This window comes from Vigna unguiculata, chromosome 4, assembly GCF_004118075.2.
Source record: "Vigna unguiculata cultivar IT97K-499-35 chromosome 4, ASM411807v1, whole genome shotgun sequence".
Lineage (NCBI taxonomy): Eukaryota > Viridiplantae > Streptophyta > Magnoliopsida > Fabales > Fabaceae > Vigna > Vigna unguiculata.
Window position 1 is genome coordinate 37,871,003 of NC_040282.1, and position 18,934 is coordinate 37,889,936.

General features: G+C 34.5%; 2 protein-coding genes across 3 annotated transcripts; one reads left to right on the forward strand and one right to left on the reverse strand.

Moving 5' to 3' along the window:
- Nucleotides 1–2,488: 2,488 nt before the first annotated feature.
- Nucleotides 2,489–7,546, forward strand: LOC114181528 (sporulation-specific protein 15-like). Of its 2 annotated transcripts, none has more exons than XM_028068001.1 (8): nt 2,489–2,806; nt 3,004–3,204; nt 3,288–3,410; nt 3,594–3,634; nt 3,729–3,822; nt 4,028–5,866; nt 6,854–6,951; nt 7,132–7,546. In XM_028068001.1, the coding sequence occupies exons 1-8, from the start codon at nt 2,738–2,740 to the stop codon at nt 7,373–7,375; spliced, it is 2,709 nt and encodes a 902-aa protein (XP_027923802.1). In that variant the 5' UTR covers nt 2,489–2,737; the 3' UTR covers nt 7,376–7,546. The 2 variants fall into 2 exon arrangements, with proteins under 2 accessions (XP_027923802.1, XP_027923803.1); XM_028068002.1 differs by having other exon boundaries at nt 3,738–3,822.
- A 423-nt stretch (nt 7,547–7,969) lies between these two features.
- On the reverse strand, nt 7,970–16,958 carry LOC114180879 (protein SHORTAGE IN CHIASMATA 1). Its single transcript, XM_028067170.1, has 9 exons — nt 16,596–16,958; nt 16,381–16,440; nt 16,217–16,303; nt 16,018–16,089; nt 13,601–15,531; nt 13,064–13,271; nt 11,141–11,641; nt 9,002–10,618; nt 7,970–8,467 (listed from the first exon to the last, which is right to left on the reverse strand). Exons 1-9 carry the CDS (start codon nt 16,854–16,856, stop codon nt 8,381–8,383), a joined length of 4,824 nt encoding a protein of 1,607 aa, XP_027922971.1. The 5' UTR covers nt 16,857–16,958; the 3' UTR covers nt 7,970–8,380.
- Between the last annotated feature and the right edge of the window lie 1,976 nt (nt 16,959–18,934).

An 18,934-nucleotide genomic window follows, 5' to 3' on the forward strand; every position in this document is an offset into this window, starting at 1 on the left:
CCCTTGTATTTTCATAGCTACCGCTATCGCTAATGGTGAACCTCCGCGAGCCTCCACCAATTGCGAACTGCTCCGATTGAACCTTTGTCAATCGTGAAGCATTGTTGGTCTCACCTCACGCCACAAGTCTATGTTGCATCATGTTGTAAAACCCACCTCACAAGGCTCCTCTGCGAAGCTCTCCACACTGTGCTACGAGACTCCTCCACAAAGCTCTCTACATTGCACCATAAACCATCGCCGCAAAACTCCTCCTCACCTATGGTTGGTACTTGTTTCTGATTTATCTTTACGGGGCTTCACAAGAAAGCAAATGATGAACCAATGAAAAACTTATGTGCCTTTGTTAACACTCAGATAGAGATGCTTTCATGTTGTACTATGGTAGGTTTACCTTTGTTAATCTCATCGTGATATGAAACACATTATCTTATTTTTTTCTGTTTTTTTGATGATTTTTTACGACAATTCTAGAACAACGGCCATCATTTTAAACTTATAATGATGGTTATTTTACCCTCAATTGTTTTTGTTGAACTTCTAATAACAATGACATCACGACTGTTCAAAAACCATGGTTGGAAGACTATTTTAACCGCTGTTGTTTTATTTTACAAGTCATTGGATATTGAAATTGTTTTTTCTTGTAAATCAAACTACCTTTAGGTGATGGAAACTAATAACTAAGATATATGCAATTGTTTTAAATCATTTCTGTTGAAAATATGTTAAGTATTTTAAAATTGATTTGGCATTTCTATGAATTTGAAATAGTGGATTTGTTGATGAAGTAATACACTTTATCTATGTTACTTTTGACTTATTTTAAGTATTGATTGACCGTAAATAATCTGAATTAGTATATTTTACCGAAGACAAAATTCTTAACAGTATATATGTTAATTTGAGAGCAAAGTTAGTTTCAATTGGTATTTAAAAAATGTTAAGATGGATTATAAAAATTGGATGTTAATTTGTCCATTACTTGTGAATTTGTTGTATTTTGTGTTTCTGCATATTTCACTTGAATATTACACTGAACAATGGAACAAAGTTTAAACAATAACAATAATTATAGAAATACAACATTATCTCTCAAAGTGTCACATTAATTGGTTGCTAAATTGATAATACCCCTCACTCAAGCAATTACTTAAAATTTGAATGAGAGAGATATCAACATTTTTCTCTTCTTTATAGTTCTCATCGTCCAAACAAGTGGCCACTCAAATGATAAAAATATTGAAAGTATGTGATAGTTTATGGAAATTTGTAGCTTGATACAATAAACTACATCACCCAAGTGCCAGTGTGACGTTTAAGCCATTGTGAAAGGTAATGTTTTGACTCTCTTTTTCAATGTAAATTGACACTCAAACACTTTGAATGTTGAAATGAGAAAGCACTTTGAATGTTGAAATGAGAAAGAGTGAGAACTAATTCTTTCTACTTGATAAATATATGGATTTAACATTTCCACGTATTAAGAAATCTGATTAGTCAAACCTTAATTTACATATTAAGCAAGCGAAATTCAGTATTAATTACCTATCTTCAGAAGCTATTATACTATTCCTTTTTTATAATTTTAAAGTGAATTTCATCACTCCATAATGTTAACAAGTATCACTGGACACTTATGTTAATTAGACAACACAATTATGATTAATGTTCCAATGATTTAGTATTTAACATACTAGGTCACATGTTTCAATTTTCGTATAAGATAATATTTTATTTGATAATTAAGTTAGAGGTTTTAATTTAACTGAAATAAATACTTTAATGAAATAATATTATAATTTATGTTATCATAAAAAATATCAGTAATACAAATATAAGATAAAAAAAATTATTAAATTTTGGTGTTGAGGGGAACTTATGCTAAATTTGCTCTCAAGAAGCCCTTCGAGATAGTTGTTGACAAGGCAAACAAAATATGCCAATTATTTTTGAATGAATAAGGTAATGCGGAAAGTTCTGAAAATAAATTACCAAATTAAATACTTCCCATAAATAATTTTAATGATTTTATTTAAAGGGTATTCTTACGAAGTGGTTTTATTTTTCAGATTACTCATGAAATAGTTAGTTGGTCTCGGGGTTTGATGAATGTAGAATATTGACACCATTGGAGCAACTTTTGGTCTTGGTGTGTGATACACGTAAAAGTTTCATATAATTGAAGAAAAATATAAGTTTCAAGAACTAAGTACATATATAATTTTAATTTCTTCAATTTTATCATTGCAGTATATTTTAAATTTAGAATACTCATTCTTTCCTTTATAAAATTTGCCTGTCGGCTGTGGGTGCATACCAAAAAATTAAAAGGAATAAAGAAGGTATCGGGGTAATTTTGTCTTTAATTTTGTCTTTACTTATTCTCAAAGTAAAAACCCAAAAAGAAAACCATACGTCTCGTATGTGCTCCTTTATTTATTTGCTCTTGCACTTTGTTAAACTTTGGTTAAGAATGTCTCTTAAGGAAAAGCTTTTGCTGTCAAATTCATTTTTGTTTTTTAGCTTGCTAACCATGCAAGTTCAGTACAGCATCTAGCATCTGGTTGCTTTCAGTGTATCCCACTACTTCACTCTAGTTGTTAACTAAAGATATCAAAACAGAGCAAAATTTCAAGTTAACACAGAATCCCGAGTGAGCCATGAAGTGCCTCTTATAAAAGCACTGGTTTACATCCACAAGACAAGAACAGCAATATTTTCTCAGTCGGAAAACATGTTTAAGTCATGGAGCAAGAAAAACAAGACTAAAGCTGTATTCAAACTGCAATTTCAGGCAACTCAGGTAACATGAAGACAAATAAATATTTATCCATTAAATACTAAATGACAAAATGAGGTTTGTGCTAGTAGTTACAGAGTTACAATTGAAACATATTGCCAGAAAGTTTGAAATTAGTACAACATCACATTGTAGATTCAGGTAAGTTTGATAACGCTTACATATTGTTGGGAATTTCATGCCAATGTATAATTTTTCAGGTGCCAAAGATGAAAAAGTCTGCACTGAAGGTAGCTTTGGTGCCCGATAATGTTGGGAAGCCTACGGTGAAACTAGAGAAAGTTGCTGTGCAGGATGGAACCTGTTCATGGGAGAATCCGATTTTTGAATCAGTAAAATTTGTTAGGGACGCAAAATCAGGAAAACTTCAAGAGAAAATCTACCATTTTGTTGTTTCAACCGTAAGCAGTGGATTTAATTGCATACTATCCTTTACCTGACTAAGATGTTGGCTGGAGAGTCTAATCATAATAGGTTCTTGCAGGGATCTTCAAAATCTGGCTTTCTTGGAGAATCCTCAATTGACTTTGCTGATTTTGCTGCAGAAACTGAGCCACTGACGGTGTCCTTACCTCTGAAGTTTGCCAATTCAGGCGCAATCCTACATGTGAGTACCTTCTATTCCCCTCCCCACCTAGTTTCTTATGTTCCTCATGCACATGATTAATCATCTTTCAAAATCTCATCTTCGTCAAACTTTTTTTTTTATTTCATTCTTCTTCCATGTTATTTAATACCTTGTCATTACAAACACCAAATATTATTCCTCAAATAACAAATGTTGAGACAGGTGACAATTCAGAACGTGGAAGGGGTACAAAGAGATCAAAGGTGAAGATGAACCACGCAGCCAGTTAATTTATCTCTACAAATTTCCTTTTGTTTCAGGATTTTCATTACTCTCCTTGTTACTTACCTGTTGCAGTACTTTCAGAAACGGGGAAGATTATGGAAATGGAAGCTCAAGACACCTACTGAGCATTTGCAGTGCAGATGAAAACTCTCGTAATGTTTATGAAGTAAGGTTCTACATGATACTGTGACTTTACACAGCTAGCAATTTTTATTGTACAAAGTTGGAAATTTCCTAAACAGATCACGAGGATAAATTAAGAAAATAAATAATCTATATTATAAAATTTCAGAAAATATTAGTATTTTTAAGGGATGGAACCCTGACTTTTAAAGCATCTAATGGCGTCACTCCTGTGGTAACTCTGGCAGGATTTTCCCAAGCTATTACCACCCTTGAGGCAGAATTCAATGCCGTGCAAAGGAACTATCGAGGCCATTGCAACAAGAGCTCAAATGCATAGGGGGTCACTGGGTTCAGCATCAGATAGGAGTTTAGGTGACTCCTGGAGAAACAGCCTGGAAGATACTCATCCTCGAGAAACATTACAAGAGCCTTCAGATAATGTCATTGAGAACCTTAGAAGCGAAATTGCTTCTCTGAAGAGGAAAGCCGAAGAATCAGAACTAGAGTTACAATCGCTTCAGAAGCTGATGGAGAAGGAATGCAGTCGAGGACAAAGTATGTCAAGACAAATAATCAGCCTCAGAGACGAGAGAAATATGATCAAAACTAAATATGAGCAACTAATGTCGCAGCAAAACCTCATTAACGAGACCAAAAATTCAAAAGCCTTACAGACTGAGATTGAACAAGCTAGGCAGCAGTTAGAAGCAATAAAAGAAGAGCTTGCTTATGAAAAAGAGTTTAGTTCTAATCTTAAATTGCAACTCCAGAAGACACAATACTCAAACTCCGAACTACTTTTAGCAGTTGGAGAACTTGAAGCAATGCTGGAACATAAGAATAAGGAATTGTTGGACAAAACTAAAGAGCATGATGATGCCACAGAATTAGGTCACTTGAAGCAGAAAATTGCAGACCTGAATGGTGAAATAGACATTTATTATAAGCAACGTGATGAGCTAAATGAGCAGATAAAAGAGCTCAACTTTGAGTGTGAGAATCTGAAGAAAGAAAACCTGGATATCTCTTTGAGATTAAACCATAAAGAAGCACAACAAATTGCGTTACAAAATAAATATTCAGCTTCTTTGGCAACTATAAAACAACTTGAATCTCAAGTACAGAGATTAGAAGAAAAGATAGGGAAGCAGGTGGATGATTTTTCAGGGTCTTTGATTTACATCAATGAACTTGAAAATCAAGTCAGTGATTTGAAGAGAGAAATGAAAGTACAAGAAGAAGATTATCAAAAAGATTTCCAAGCCATGAAATGTGCAAAACTTGAACAGGAAGAACGGGCCATCCAAGCAGAGGAGACCTTGATAAAGACTATACACAACAATGATCTCGCATGTCAGCGTTTTGAGGATGAATATAGAAGTCTTTCAGCTGAAATGACATTGAAAGCAGAAGAAAACGAAAAGAAGGTCATGGAAGCTTATGCAGAAGCTGATGAATTGCAGAAGCAGAACAAACTCATGGAAGAAGTTCTCCAGAAATGCAATCAAGAGCTCAGGCTTATTACAAATCAGAATGAATTGAAACTTCAACAGCTCTTGAACCAAATAGATTCAAAAGAAAAGAAAGTGGAAATGATGTCTCAAGAACTAGAGATTAAGTCCAAGCAACTTGAAGATGTACAAAGGCACAGGGATGAAAAGGATAAGGCATTAACAAAGCAAATTCAATTGCTCAGAATTGAAATTAGAAAGCTGATGCTAGAAGAGCATGATCCAACAGAGCTCGTGACTATGTTGTTAATGCAAGAGAACAACGATGAGGAGATAAGGTTTGACACCCTAACGTCAGCATTAGAAATCTTTAAGACCCAGCACAATGAATTAAAACATAACTTGCACGTTGAACAAGCAGAAAAAGAAAATATGAAGGAAAAAATATCTCAATTAGAAGGAGAGCTGAAGAAGAAGGTAGAAGAAATAAGTGCTGTAGAAAAGAGGCTCAAAAATAGCAAAGGACCAACAACGGCCAAAAGTATGAATTTGGCTTCATGGAACTACGAGACTGCTGCATCTTGTTCATCCACTAAGGAAAACAATAAGAAGTCAGGATCGGAAATGCAGATGGTAATTTTCCAGCTCCTTTGCTAAATTATAATTAAGAAAGTTAGTGCCACTGTCACATATTAGGATAGGTTGCAAGTCAGCATCACAAACACCCCCTTACGAGTACTCTATACAGTAGAGAAAATTTAGTAATCTAGTTAGGACTTAGGATCCAAGCAGATTGACTGGCAATATATTCTGAAATTATGCAATCTTTATAATTTGCAACAAACCAACGAATCATCTTTTTCAGGGCATGTTATAAAGTTTTAATACAGCAAAGCAAACATTTGACACGAACATGACAGATGCTAAAAAATTTTGTATGAATGAGAAACACATTAGTCAGTTTGGTCATACTTAATGATTTGGGAATGATTATGTCACTTTATAGTTCTTGATCATAGTAGAAAGTATGATCAACAAGTTGAAGATTTATAGGGGTGTTGGACTCATATTATGGGACACCACCACACAAGTAGTTAAGTCATAGGGTAATACTTTAGCTGTTTGATGATCAGTGCACCAGGCTAAAAGTTATGTGCTATCTGCCAATTGATAATTGGCAAAGTTTACTGCAATACAATTGTCTGGTACATTTTGCATGCAATGGAGTTGGCGAAATGAAAAAGTAGGGATCATTATCAGTCTTTTTCTCTTTTTGTATTGGTGAAGACAATTTTGTCCCCTGGTTAAGTTGGTAATAAAAATTGAGTTGTGTTGTACAAGACTTTATGCTGCGATCCCATCCCTTAAATTTTAGCCAAACTAAATCTTAAAACGTAAAACTCTGCTAAAAGAAATCTCCAATTAGCCAGACTTTTGGTCCTAAACTAAGTCATATTTCCCTTCTCCTATTCATGTGGTTGCATCTAATGTGACAAAAAAAGAAGAGGAAAGAAAGAGAACATATAATTAGAGTTTACTTTGGTTTTGAGTTGCACATATTAGTAGTTAATGACTTGATGATCTACATTAACTTGGGATGTTATATTTGTAACATAAAAGGGAATGGATGATGCAAACTCCCCTGTTGGAAAGTCTGAAGAAGGAAGAACCATATGCAATTCAGCTGAGAACGAATTTCATCTAGCTTCACACAGAAGGTAAAAGAAAAATATTTGTTCCGCCATCTGAATCCGTAGTTCTCTTGAGTTATACCCATTAACCTTCTTATCATTTTATTAACAATGTAACAGAAAAGTTGTGCTTCAGGCTCAGATATCAGATTTATAATACAGTTATCTAACCCTGGATTTATTTCTATTCCTCTTTTACACTGACAGTGACGTGAAAACTTGCTTGGAAAATAAGGCTATTGTCTTCAATTATGATGATGCTGGTTATTGTCCTACAAATGAGTTGTTGGATGAAGTGGCAGTACTAAAGGAAAGGAACAAATATATGGGAACTCAGCTGAAAGAAATGGAAGAGAGATATTCTGATATTAGTCTTAAGTTCGCAGAGGTGGAGGGAGAAAGACAACAGCTTGTTATGGCCCTACGGAATATGAGGAATGGTAAGAACTAGAATTCTTTACATGCGTTATTACTCATTCATGAATTACGAGTTACAAAATAGACAGGTCACCATGGTCGTATTGGTCAAATTCAAATCAAGCTTTACCCGTGTTTCACTTCAGTATAATCACCATTTAAACCTCCTCCAATTTAAATTTGCTGGCCTGCCAGCTTAGTTCAATATTTCTGGTCGATTGATTCATTGAATTGACAAAGGTAGCTATGGGTTGGGGCATCAGATAGGCTATCTAGAAAATGGATTATCATTGTGTCATCATTTATTTGAACAATTTTGGGTTACATGTATTGCAAACATTATAGCCGATAAACAAGGCTATGATTCTCAGACGAAACATTTAATGAAAATGTTAAAGATCAAGAGCAAAACGGCTACTGAATCTTAGAATACCTATCATCTAGATGTTCGCTATTTTTTGGAGTTCCGATTTTAATATTTTTTCAATGATTAAAAAGGCAAGTGCGTTGTTTTGTTCATACAAAAACACTACAGAGTTTTTTTAGTTTTGGCAAAAATATAAAAGGAAGCACTAACAATATGAAATGCAATTTTTATTTTTTTAGATAGGAGTAAGACCATATGAAACTAAATGAAACCATAACGTTAGAACTAAAATTTCCTAATCGGGTTCTTAGATCGTAATCAATCATCATACGATATCTCCATTCGCTCCAAACATAGATTATCCGGTACGGTTTCTAACTCCCTATTCTTATCCCGAACTCCATTTTCATCACGGGAAACCATTGGCTTCAACTTTCATCAATGTTAGAAGTCACTCATTTCCATAGTCCACCGAGTCATTGTAGAATAGTAGAGAAGTATAGATGACATATGCCATATTAAGAAAGATCAGAATCAGAAGTTTGTCAGTATGAGGAGATTAACCTGAGTAATGAAACCTGTGTTGTTTGAGAATTACTTCGCAATCATGGTTTTAAAGTAAAATACCTTTCAAATGGTTAAGGCCACCGTGATATATAATCTATATGATAATCATTGTGTCTGGAATGAGTTTATCTTTTTATCACTCCAGACCAGCCTTGTTTGACCTCCACTTCCGTTCCTCCCAAAAGTCAGTGTCTGCCAACGACCGAAGGTCCGTGAATAATAATAGGATAGAAGATAAGTTGTATTCATGTCAATCAAATCTAGGAGGGACACACGAAGCTGAATGGGTTTGCCATTCCAAGTATCAATTAATTATTATAAAAAAAATAATTTCTTATTCTTAAAACAGGATGAGACGTAACTCATGCAATATTTTCATGAGTAAAAATCTCACTTTTATTGCAGACTCGGATTCTCTACTTCAAAACAAGACACTTCAAGTAGTATAGTATGTTCAGTGATGTATGATCCTTGACCTAAAAAATTGATGTATAACACTAAGAGTGAAGAAAAAATAAGTATAAATCTACCTACAGTGAATAACTGAAAATGAACGGAGACTATCTCTTCTCAAGACTACCCACCAATATAAATTTACGCATTTTATGCAATCAATGGCACATTGAAAACAAGATAGAATGAATAATAAATTATATCCCATTTCTATCCCTCTTCTTTTTGTCGTATTTTCACTTTAATGAACATGAACGTAGAATATATGCGTACCTTTGTTGATCGCTTATCTTTTGGAGTCCATGAGGATGAGGAAGTAGAATATCTTCCTTTCTTGGTTGAGTTTGAAGAGAGTCCTAATTGCTTCTGTCTTTTCTGTTCCGGAACATTTCCAGATATTCTGCCAGGTTGGTACTTAAACAAATCAATTACAGAAGGACTTCTTCTCTTAAAAGCTTTGGACATGTTCCCAGGATACCCAAAATAAGGGCCAGAACTCTCAGATGATAATGATTTTTGACGCAATTTGCTCTTTTCTTTTACTTTATTGATAAATTCAGTTGTCCAGGGTGAATTTTTTAATAGATAAGAGGACCGGCGTGCAAATGAGAGTGGAGTTTCACTCAAATGCGACAATTCTTCCTTGAATGGTGATTCTTCTAAATTTCTCACTGATGCCTGAGTTAAACCAATATTTCCATGGGACTTAAAATCAAGAGGAAATACATTTTCTCCAAAATCTGGTTCGCGGAATTCGTCTACTTCTCCTGTATCTTTTAAAGATCTCCATATTTTCGATGAGTTTGTTTCTGGGTGACAACAATTATCAAATGATAATGTCCGTGCAATTTTATTCTTTCTCATAGGATCTTTCTCTGTTTCTGTTATCAAATTTGTGAAGTACATGGAATCAGGAATGTCAAAGCTTTTATCAAATAAGGGGTTATCTGTCAAGTCCACCACCTCGCCTCTAACGTCTTCATGCAGCTTCTCAGAATTACTAAGGCTATGCCAATTCAAACTTTTTCCCATCAAATCAGTATCCAGTATTTCATTTTGAGCCAACTCTTTATTTTTCAAAGATAAACCGGGTTGTCTCAGTTGCTCTAATTTTGGGGGAGCTTTGCAGTTCCCTGGTGAATAGGAGACTCCAGAATGGTTTCGCATTGTAGCCGCGCTGGTGCTCTGCTTTTGACCAAAAAACTCACTCATGGATAAACTTGTCTTTGCAAACTCACTGGATTTCCCAGTATTTTTTGAAATACCAAAATCGAAAGGTTTTGGCAAGGTCGAGGAATCAGGGACAGCCTCAACTACTGGATTTATTGTCTCGAATTGCGTCAACTCATCAAAACACAGTTCATCCATCTGATGACTACTTACAGAATGTTTTCGTTTTCTTTCATTTTGAACTTGATATAAACAACACCTATCTGAGTCCAGACCAGAAGATACCGAAGAGGAGCAATCTGTCATTATGGATTTTGAATCCTCCCGTTCCCCATATCTGCAGAAAACACTGAAAAGAGAGATACTTTCTTCTGGAACGTGATACTTTTCTAAAACATGCATCCTTTGCTCATGTGACCACGCAAGAAACTCATTAAGCATGACCCCTGAAGATAGTATAGAGTGTGCCGTTAAAGGATTTATTCCAGGAAATTCCGTAAGAAAAGACTCGGCAAGAGTTACCGAGTCAGGCATTTCTGGATACAGACCCCTTGTCGTATTCGTAGCAGTCTTAATGCAGCTTACAATAACCTCATTTGTCAATTCAGGTGAGTAAGAGAAGAATATCTGCAAATCAATTCCCAGGCTTGTTGCTGCAGCATAAAGTCCATCAGAGGATTCCATTACAGTTGAAAGGAAGTTAAATTCTCCTTCAAAGACCTGGAAAGAGAATATACCATATTCAAACAAGCTCAATGCATAAGTGATCAAGCTCAACTAACACTCACCATCACAACAACTCTCATATCTTAATTAATCGTATTTACGTTCATGATGACGCTTTTACTAGTACTTCATATCTCAATGTAATCCTATTGAAACCTAATTTTATCTGCTACCTTGTACAAGAGCTTATTATATCTTACAAGCATGTAACACAAAATGACGATGACTATGATTAAATTCCTTAATTCCTCTTTCCGCTCCGCAGGGGTTTATTTGAGAATGTGTTTACTCCGCGAGACATTAATCTTCCAAAGGGCCCAGACGAAATTTAAAAAATGTAAAAGCCAAAGCCATGTTCCAAGTTCCGAGATTGACATACTTTCCCTCAAAAGGCTGTTCAAATAACTCCTAACAAAACTTCTAGAGCACTACTTGACATAGCAATATTTTACAGAGGCAGTTGAAATAAATAATAAGTATCACACAAGTGTAATCGATAAAAAAATTTGAAATTACCAGAAAGCAGCCATGGAAGTAAAAACTAAGCAATGTTAGGACATCTGTGGCAATATTCTCAACACATAAAGGCAAGCTTGAGGATGCTTCAGTTGTTGGAGTTGCTTTCTTCCCAAGGTTTTCACTATCATACCATGCCAAGCAAATAGCAGAACTTAATATTATATCAGCGGGCAAATTTAAATCACGTTCAACGACTTGAATTCCTTCTTTCTCCATTGCCAGAATCACTTGGTAAGAGCTTCTTCTAGACATTATCATTTCCTTATCTACATTTTGAGTATTTACGATGATAACTGTTCCAGGGAGAGCCTCCATGTTCTTATGACCTTGTTCAGTTTTCAAAGCAGGAATTAGTGGCACAATATTATCTGCTTCAGGTGCAACACTTGAACATATTTTGTCATATCTTTGCTCCACAGGACAAAAATTCAGTAGTCTCTCCACGTTCTGATTCATCATACTTTCCTTATGATTGAAAATAGGACGAGTCTCACTTTCCTAGCAGACAATAGTTGCGAGTTGCATTAGCGAGCTCTTTATATGATTACATAATAACTGGTATACAATAAAAGAACAACTAAGAGTAACAATCAATTGATGCAGGTAATTCAGTATATATCGTGAAGTAGCCAAGAATATTGGTGTCGGGTACTGAACAGGGATATGTGAAACAAATTAAAATATCAGGGCATTTCAACATCAGTAGTCACAACTTCATTCACTATAATCACAAATTTGAAGTTACAGTCATCTTTCATTAAAAAAAAATTGTTTTCCATTTCTATGTCTGTTCAAATATAGTATCCCCCACTCAAGCCTTCTTCTTTTCACTTTATTTTACACTGGCACACATGCAGAGATACATAAGAATGAACATGCAGCATAAGCAAGAACACGTTTTCCATTTCTAAGTCTGTTCAAATATAGTATAGCCACTCAAGCCTTCTTCTATTCACTCTATTTTACACTGGCACACATGCAGAGATACATAAGCAAGAATTTGTAACATGCATTATACTGATACTGGCCTGAGCCTGAAATTTTGCATAAGTAATACATCAAATTATTTGATTAAATTTCGAATTCCTGTTAATTAGTTCCCAAAGTTACTAATTCCTTCAAACTACCGACAACAATCATTTTAGAATCTAGTCTCTGATGTGACCTAAACAATGGTCATTTCAGTTGAAATTTCAGAAATAAGCACCAACATAGCTGACGGTTAGTAATTTCAGGAACTAAAATGGTATTCTTTGAATTTAAAGATTAAATTGGATAATACTGCTAATCTTAGAATTTCAGGTTGATTATTTCTTTTTCTTTTTTATCCCTTTGCTCTTGAGGTCTTCTAAAGTATGTTGGATAAACTCACAAGCATGCTACTCTAATATCTTGTTAGGAACTGCAAAACCCTACTTTATGGAGAATCCTGGCCTATGTGAGGCCAATGAAAGAGCTACATTTTGAAAACACATGTAGTTGTGTTTGAGCATTTTCTTAATGTAGTAATAAAGAAAACAAAATATCAAAAACATATTAATATGTTGTGTTATTCTTATTGAGTGAGAATGTTGGTTCTTGCTTTTCTGTAACACCTCCAAACATTTTTTCCTCATAAATGTAGTAGCTCTTTTAGAGAGAAAACACTTCCCGATGTGGTTTCGATTGGCATAGAAGATTTGAAATATAATTTCTGAAATTTATCCTTAATTTACATAGCATATAACCCTACTCATTTATGCTTGTACTTATTTATATCACAATACATGAGATACTTTACATTACACTGTAACGGTATAGATATGTGCAAACAAAATTATATGGAATCAGGAACTTAGAGAAATAATTTCTGAGTTTATTTGCAACGATGTACAGTATCTACAACATAGATTATACGCACATTATCATAATCAGGCTTACCAATAACATTTCAGTGTTTGGGTGCAATTCAACACCTTCGCAGAGTGCTTTGAGAGCGGCATGACCATCAAATTCAACCGTCAAAAAGTGAAGATGAGGCAATCCAACCAAGTTTTTGGAAATGTCAGATATCCTAGATGAGGCGTATGAACCTCCATATTCCAAGATAATGTCAAATTTGTTGAGTAGAAGCAACGAAGAAACTTGCCTTCAATCAAATAAAACATTTATCTTAGAATCATAGCAGAAAAAGTATGGCCTAAAAAATGGCAGCAAATGGTCTTTGTTGATGATCACATATACTATTTGATAAACAAAACTGAGGAAATTGAACGGAAAGCAGTTTCCTTAAAAAAATGTAAGCATTGCCCCCTTGTTTGCTCACCATTTTGGATTTTTGCTGCTCCATATCCATACACCAAAAGGAAATAATACCTTTAGAATAGGAAATTTGAAAACATGCTAAACGTATAAGAAAAATAAAGAATAACTCTATGCATGCAACATAAATAAAATAGCCTGAAACAAAAAGTTTACCCGTGTGAAATCAACAAGCAGTCAGAAATCATGAGTTCTTTCATTTTAGTATCTGTGTCCTCAGGTCCTGTATTGGCATATGGATGATTTCTTGTAGAACCATTTTGTTCACTGAATGATAACCCCAGGGAAATGAGAAGATTTTTCAATGAAGACCAGAATACTTCTTCAGCCACAATCAAAGTTTTCAAACTATCCCGTTTCATGTATGACTGGAAAATTTCCTTCACAATTGTTAACGATGGGTGTGCCAAAGTAACATTGTTGTCCACCTTCCTCTTTTCATCTTCAATCAAAGATTTGAGGATGCCTAACCTTAATTTCAAATAGTCTAAGTTTTGACATAATTTGTCTAAATACAAGAATGCTGGATGGAGACCATAGAAGCACAAGTACCAAGCAGCCTGTTTGATAGCACATAATACAATAAATGCCATATTGTTTCCATTTGCATGGTATTCCATCAGCTTCTGTCTTTGAAGACTGAGCAATTTAAAATAATCTACATTTGATTTATGTGTTTTTGTCATTTCTGTATCTCTGTGCAAAATGGCTAAATAGCTTTCTTCAAAATATCCAGCCAGTGTCACAATATTATCGGACAACTTAACTCTATGCAGAACAGTATGGGACCCTAGTGACTGTGTATCAACCTTCAATTCAGTGGATGAAACTTTTGGAATACTAACATTAGCATTAGTGGACTCTACTGCATAATTATAATTCCCTTCACCAGTAAATTTCTGAGGGTTCAAGAAATAATCAAGATTGCTGATTTCTGACATAGATTTAAATAACAATGAAGCCCTCTCAGCCATTTTTTCAGGTAATTGTTCTCCACTACCTTGTTTAAAAGACACATGTTCTAATATTTTTCCCGAAGCAAATTGTACAGGATGATTGTAAATGAGAGGCATGCAATCAGAAAGCAACTTCTGCAACTCTTCATCTTGTTTAATTTCACATTCACCTATGGTATCATCACAGAAAACTAGACCAAATACCAATTTTCCATAATCATAAGGTTTACCTACAAAATCTTCCTTGTTCAGAACAATCTTGGCCAATATGTCCTGATACCAGTTTGAAATCTTGCGATTGCACCTATCTTCTTCAAGTAGATCCCAGTTTAAGTAAATTCCATCAGATGCAGAGAGCGGTCGGGTCTTCAAGCTGGAAATTTGTTCTCCAATAATGTCATGTAGATTTATCATCCTTTGTTGATCAGAGATAACAGGTACAGGCAGTGATTTAAACGTGTTATCTGTTAGCGCTATCTCATTGCTAACTATCAATTCATCAAAAGTCTTGAAATTAAACTCTTTCTTAAACATACAGTCCTTTGTTATTAGATCATCCGAAGCTTTCGCTTTGTAGAAAGCTTCAAAGGTTTGCATTAAGTCTTCATCAAGGAACTCAAACTCCTGGAAGGTAACAAGATTATCTAACAAGTCACTATTAGTATGTGATATCCTCTGGAGGCCAGTACTCCCATTAACATGTTCAGTTTCCAGTATATTCATAAAATCGCTTTCGGGAAACATATCTAATAACTCAATGCTCTTCTTTGATTCACATTCATCTGAGAAAAATTCCATCATGCTATGCTTCATAGAACCCAGAAGTTCCTTGCCCTCTGCTATGGATTGACACTGCTCATCAAAATTTTGAGATCTGATATTTTCAAAATACGAGTCAACTACTCCTACCAAAGATATGCCAGTGGGAATTACCAAACTTCCCTCGTCCACTTCCAAAATAAGAAATATGTTTTGGTCAGAGCGAGGCAGTTGAGGAACAGAAATATGATCTTCTAGAGAATATGCATTTTCCCCCATCAGGTACTCCGAGATCACATCTTCAACCAAAGATACTGATTCCAGAGCCTCGTAAGGGTACTGCCTTGATGGTTCAGGCTTCTTGAGCATTTCCTGCAAGGAAAACAGAAGAGCTTGTTTTATATGACGCTTGGAGACAAATACATCAGTGGAATTTAGAAAAAGACATTGAAATATTTCCTTGTAAACCTAGACCTAGGTAAGATCAAATCCATTCTTATGCTTGAATATTCCATGCCGAATGATACAAAAAGTTATCAACATACCAAGGATAAAATTAAAACAGACTCTATTTAGCTCCTCCACTAATCTAATGAATTAACTACAAGAATTAAAAGAATAAGTAAGAAACCTGCGTGTATAAACTATACATAGTAAAAGCATTAAAATATCTTATACTTTGAAACCACATAATCAAGGCTCACAACAAGGGAGTAATGTTATAATTCCAATATGACTGACGGACTCAATTGCCATAACTCTACGTAGTTCATATTCATACACAAACTTATAGCAACAATGCAATGTACAATAAAAACCAAATGATTACATGATTGTTGACAAATTACACCATTTTACCAGGCTATTTTCAACCTCTGGAGTTTGAGACAGCATTTGCATCCTCTCCGATTCAGTGACACATACATTTTCCTTTAAAATACGAAGAGACAAAAATGAAATAGAGAAACGAAAGTAAAAGTTGAGTTAAACTGCTCAAAACAGAAAAATTCATCTTATATTACACATATAACCACAAAATTAGAAAGAAACACCTCACCAGGAACACGTCAAGCTCAGGTGTCTCAAATTGGATCGTCTCATAAACAAAATCGTTCTTATCACCGAGCACAATAGTTTTACTCTCCTGCCAATAATATCGCTAAATATAACTAAATAAACAAAAATTGCCGCAAACAAGGCTTATTAATTAATTAAATATACATTCGAAAATTTAATTTCAGTTTCTGAGCCACGATCTTCGAAGATAACCTCCGCCTCTTGCTGCAACGCAGTCAAAACATTCAAAAAAACACGCGCACGGTCAGAAATGGTAAGATTCATATGTAAGTAAGCAATGCACATGGAATCACAATTTTACGAGCAGAAACAAACGCATGCTAAAAATTCACTAAGCGATTTCGATCCTAGAAGCTGACCGCGGGATCCAAAGCTGTGAGATCTCGAGAGTGGATGCGGATTCGGTGTGGGAGGACAGCGGCGAGGAAGGCAGTTAGCGCAGCTTGTACGGGGAAGGGTTCGAGGTGGAGGGAGAGATTGAGGGGAGGATCAAAGCGGAGGTGGTGGTGGACGGCGGAGGTTGGTGTCGGAGGGAGACGAGGGACAGGAAGGTAGAGGAAGGGAATGGTTTGTTGTGGAGGAAGAGCGAAGTAGTCGTTGTTGAGAAAGCGAGTTCGCATCTTCTGAATAAGGTGTAACGGACTGAGAAATTGAATTGAATTTTGGCGCTAAGTTTGTTATTATAAATTATAGCACATGATATTTGGACTTCGGAGCGGTACAAGAACCGAATCATGAACGGTTGCCTCCGATGACCCGAATTTTGGATCCGATGCCGTTGAGATAAGCCTAGACATTTTTGTGATTATTATTTTTTTTCTCGATTTCTCTTGTTGATATTGCTTTTGTGAGCTAGGGAGGATATTTTTTGACCATATTAAATGTAAAAATTTAATTTTCAATACTTTTTATATTAATAAGAAAAATAGTAAGACAACTTTATCGTATGTTTCGTAGGAAGATAAAGAAAGAAAAAAATTAGCCAAAAGTAAATTTTTTTAACTTAAAAAAAATGGAAAATAAATAATATAAAATAGACTTTTTTAATTTGTTTTTAGTAATTTATTTATTGTTATTTTATGTGCTTATTATTATTTCTAATCTATAACAATAATAAAGTATTATTTTAAATGATGTATACCTTTCTTCTTCAAATAAAATAATTTATTTATAGTTATTATTATTATTTTCTATGAGACTAATGTAATTGTTAACGGAAAATAAATTAAGTAATTTATTAGAGAAATTTAGAGATATTAATACTCAATATATTTGAACATGTAGGTGAAAAGTATAATAAGATTGATATTTTAATTTTTAGCGCGCCTTCCTAACTGTGTGGGCCTTCACTATATTTAATAGGTGAAATCGTTGGACCGACTCGGATTTTTTGACCTATTTATCTAAAATATATGAAAACAAATACTTTTATAAAAGATCTAAATATCCTAATTTAATTCGTTGACACACCTGAACTGAAACATTGAATATTTATTGATATAACCCTGTTCTCCAACTTCAGTTTCGTTTGAATTTCTAGAAATAAAAGTAATTTGCTCTTTCTCGCCTATTTGAGTGTTGGATGGAGAAAATATTGTGCATGATTTGACTCATGTTGGATGGATTAATGGTCAGTTGGCTTTAGATGATTTTTTAATTTTAAGGGTAGGTGGTTCCGTCCTCTGCATATGGATCTTACTTCTTCTTCTTTCCTGCAATTTCATTAGTATGGCATTCTTTCCTCTCTCATATCTCAGTCCCGTTGCAACTCATTCCAAAAATTAGTCTTTTATCTCACAACCCATTCTCTTAATTTTTCGTCTCTGTCAAAAACTCTTCAAACCCTCCCTTCTCCATTCCTCACCCTAAAACATAAATGAGGGTTTCATTCGTCGAAGTTGACATGGTTTTGGATTACAACACCTTCATTATTCTGTACCTCAAGCTTTTTCTATGACTCTCCAACCACGGTAGGTACTTCTCCTTTTCCTTTTCTATTGATTACCTTCTTCCTTTGTTCTCTAATTTCCCTTCATTTTGTGTTTATGTGTTGAAAGCGCTAACTGGGTACTCCAAATTTGTTCATACAATTAGTTTTACAAATTATTATTATGGATTGAACAAAATGTAACATTTTTTTATTTTTTAATTGTTTTTTGTATAGTTTACTTATTTATGCTTTAATCCATTCTTTTTTAATCTTTAGGGTGTTTTCAAAGTTATGCTTTTACATATTTTTTATTCTTCTGATGAGTTTTTATGGTGCAGGACTGAATATAGAAGCTTTATTCGTCGAGGTTGAAATGGTTTTGGACTTCATTACTTCGTTCGTCAAGTTTTTTCTATGACTCTCCAACCACAGTAGGTTCTTCTCCTTTTCCTTTTCCTTTTCTATTGATTACCTTTTTTCTTTGTTCTCTAATTTCCCTTTATTTTGTGTTTGTGTTAAAGCGCTAACTAGTACTCCAAATTTGTTTTACAGATTATTATTGTAGATTGAACAAAAGGTAACGTGTTTTTTTTTTAATTTTTTTTATATAGTTTATTTATTTATGCTTTAATTCGTTGTTTTTAATTTTTAGGGTTTTTTCAAAGTTATGCTTTTACATATCCTTAAGGTTTTTCTATGACTCTCCAACCACAATAGGTTCTTCTCCTTTTCCTTTTCTATTGATTACATTTTTCCTTTGTTCTTTAA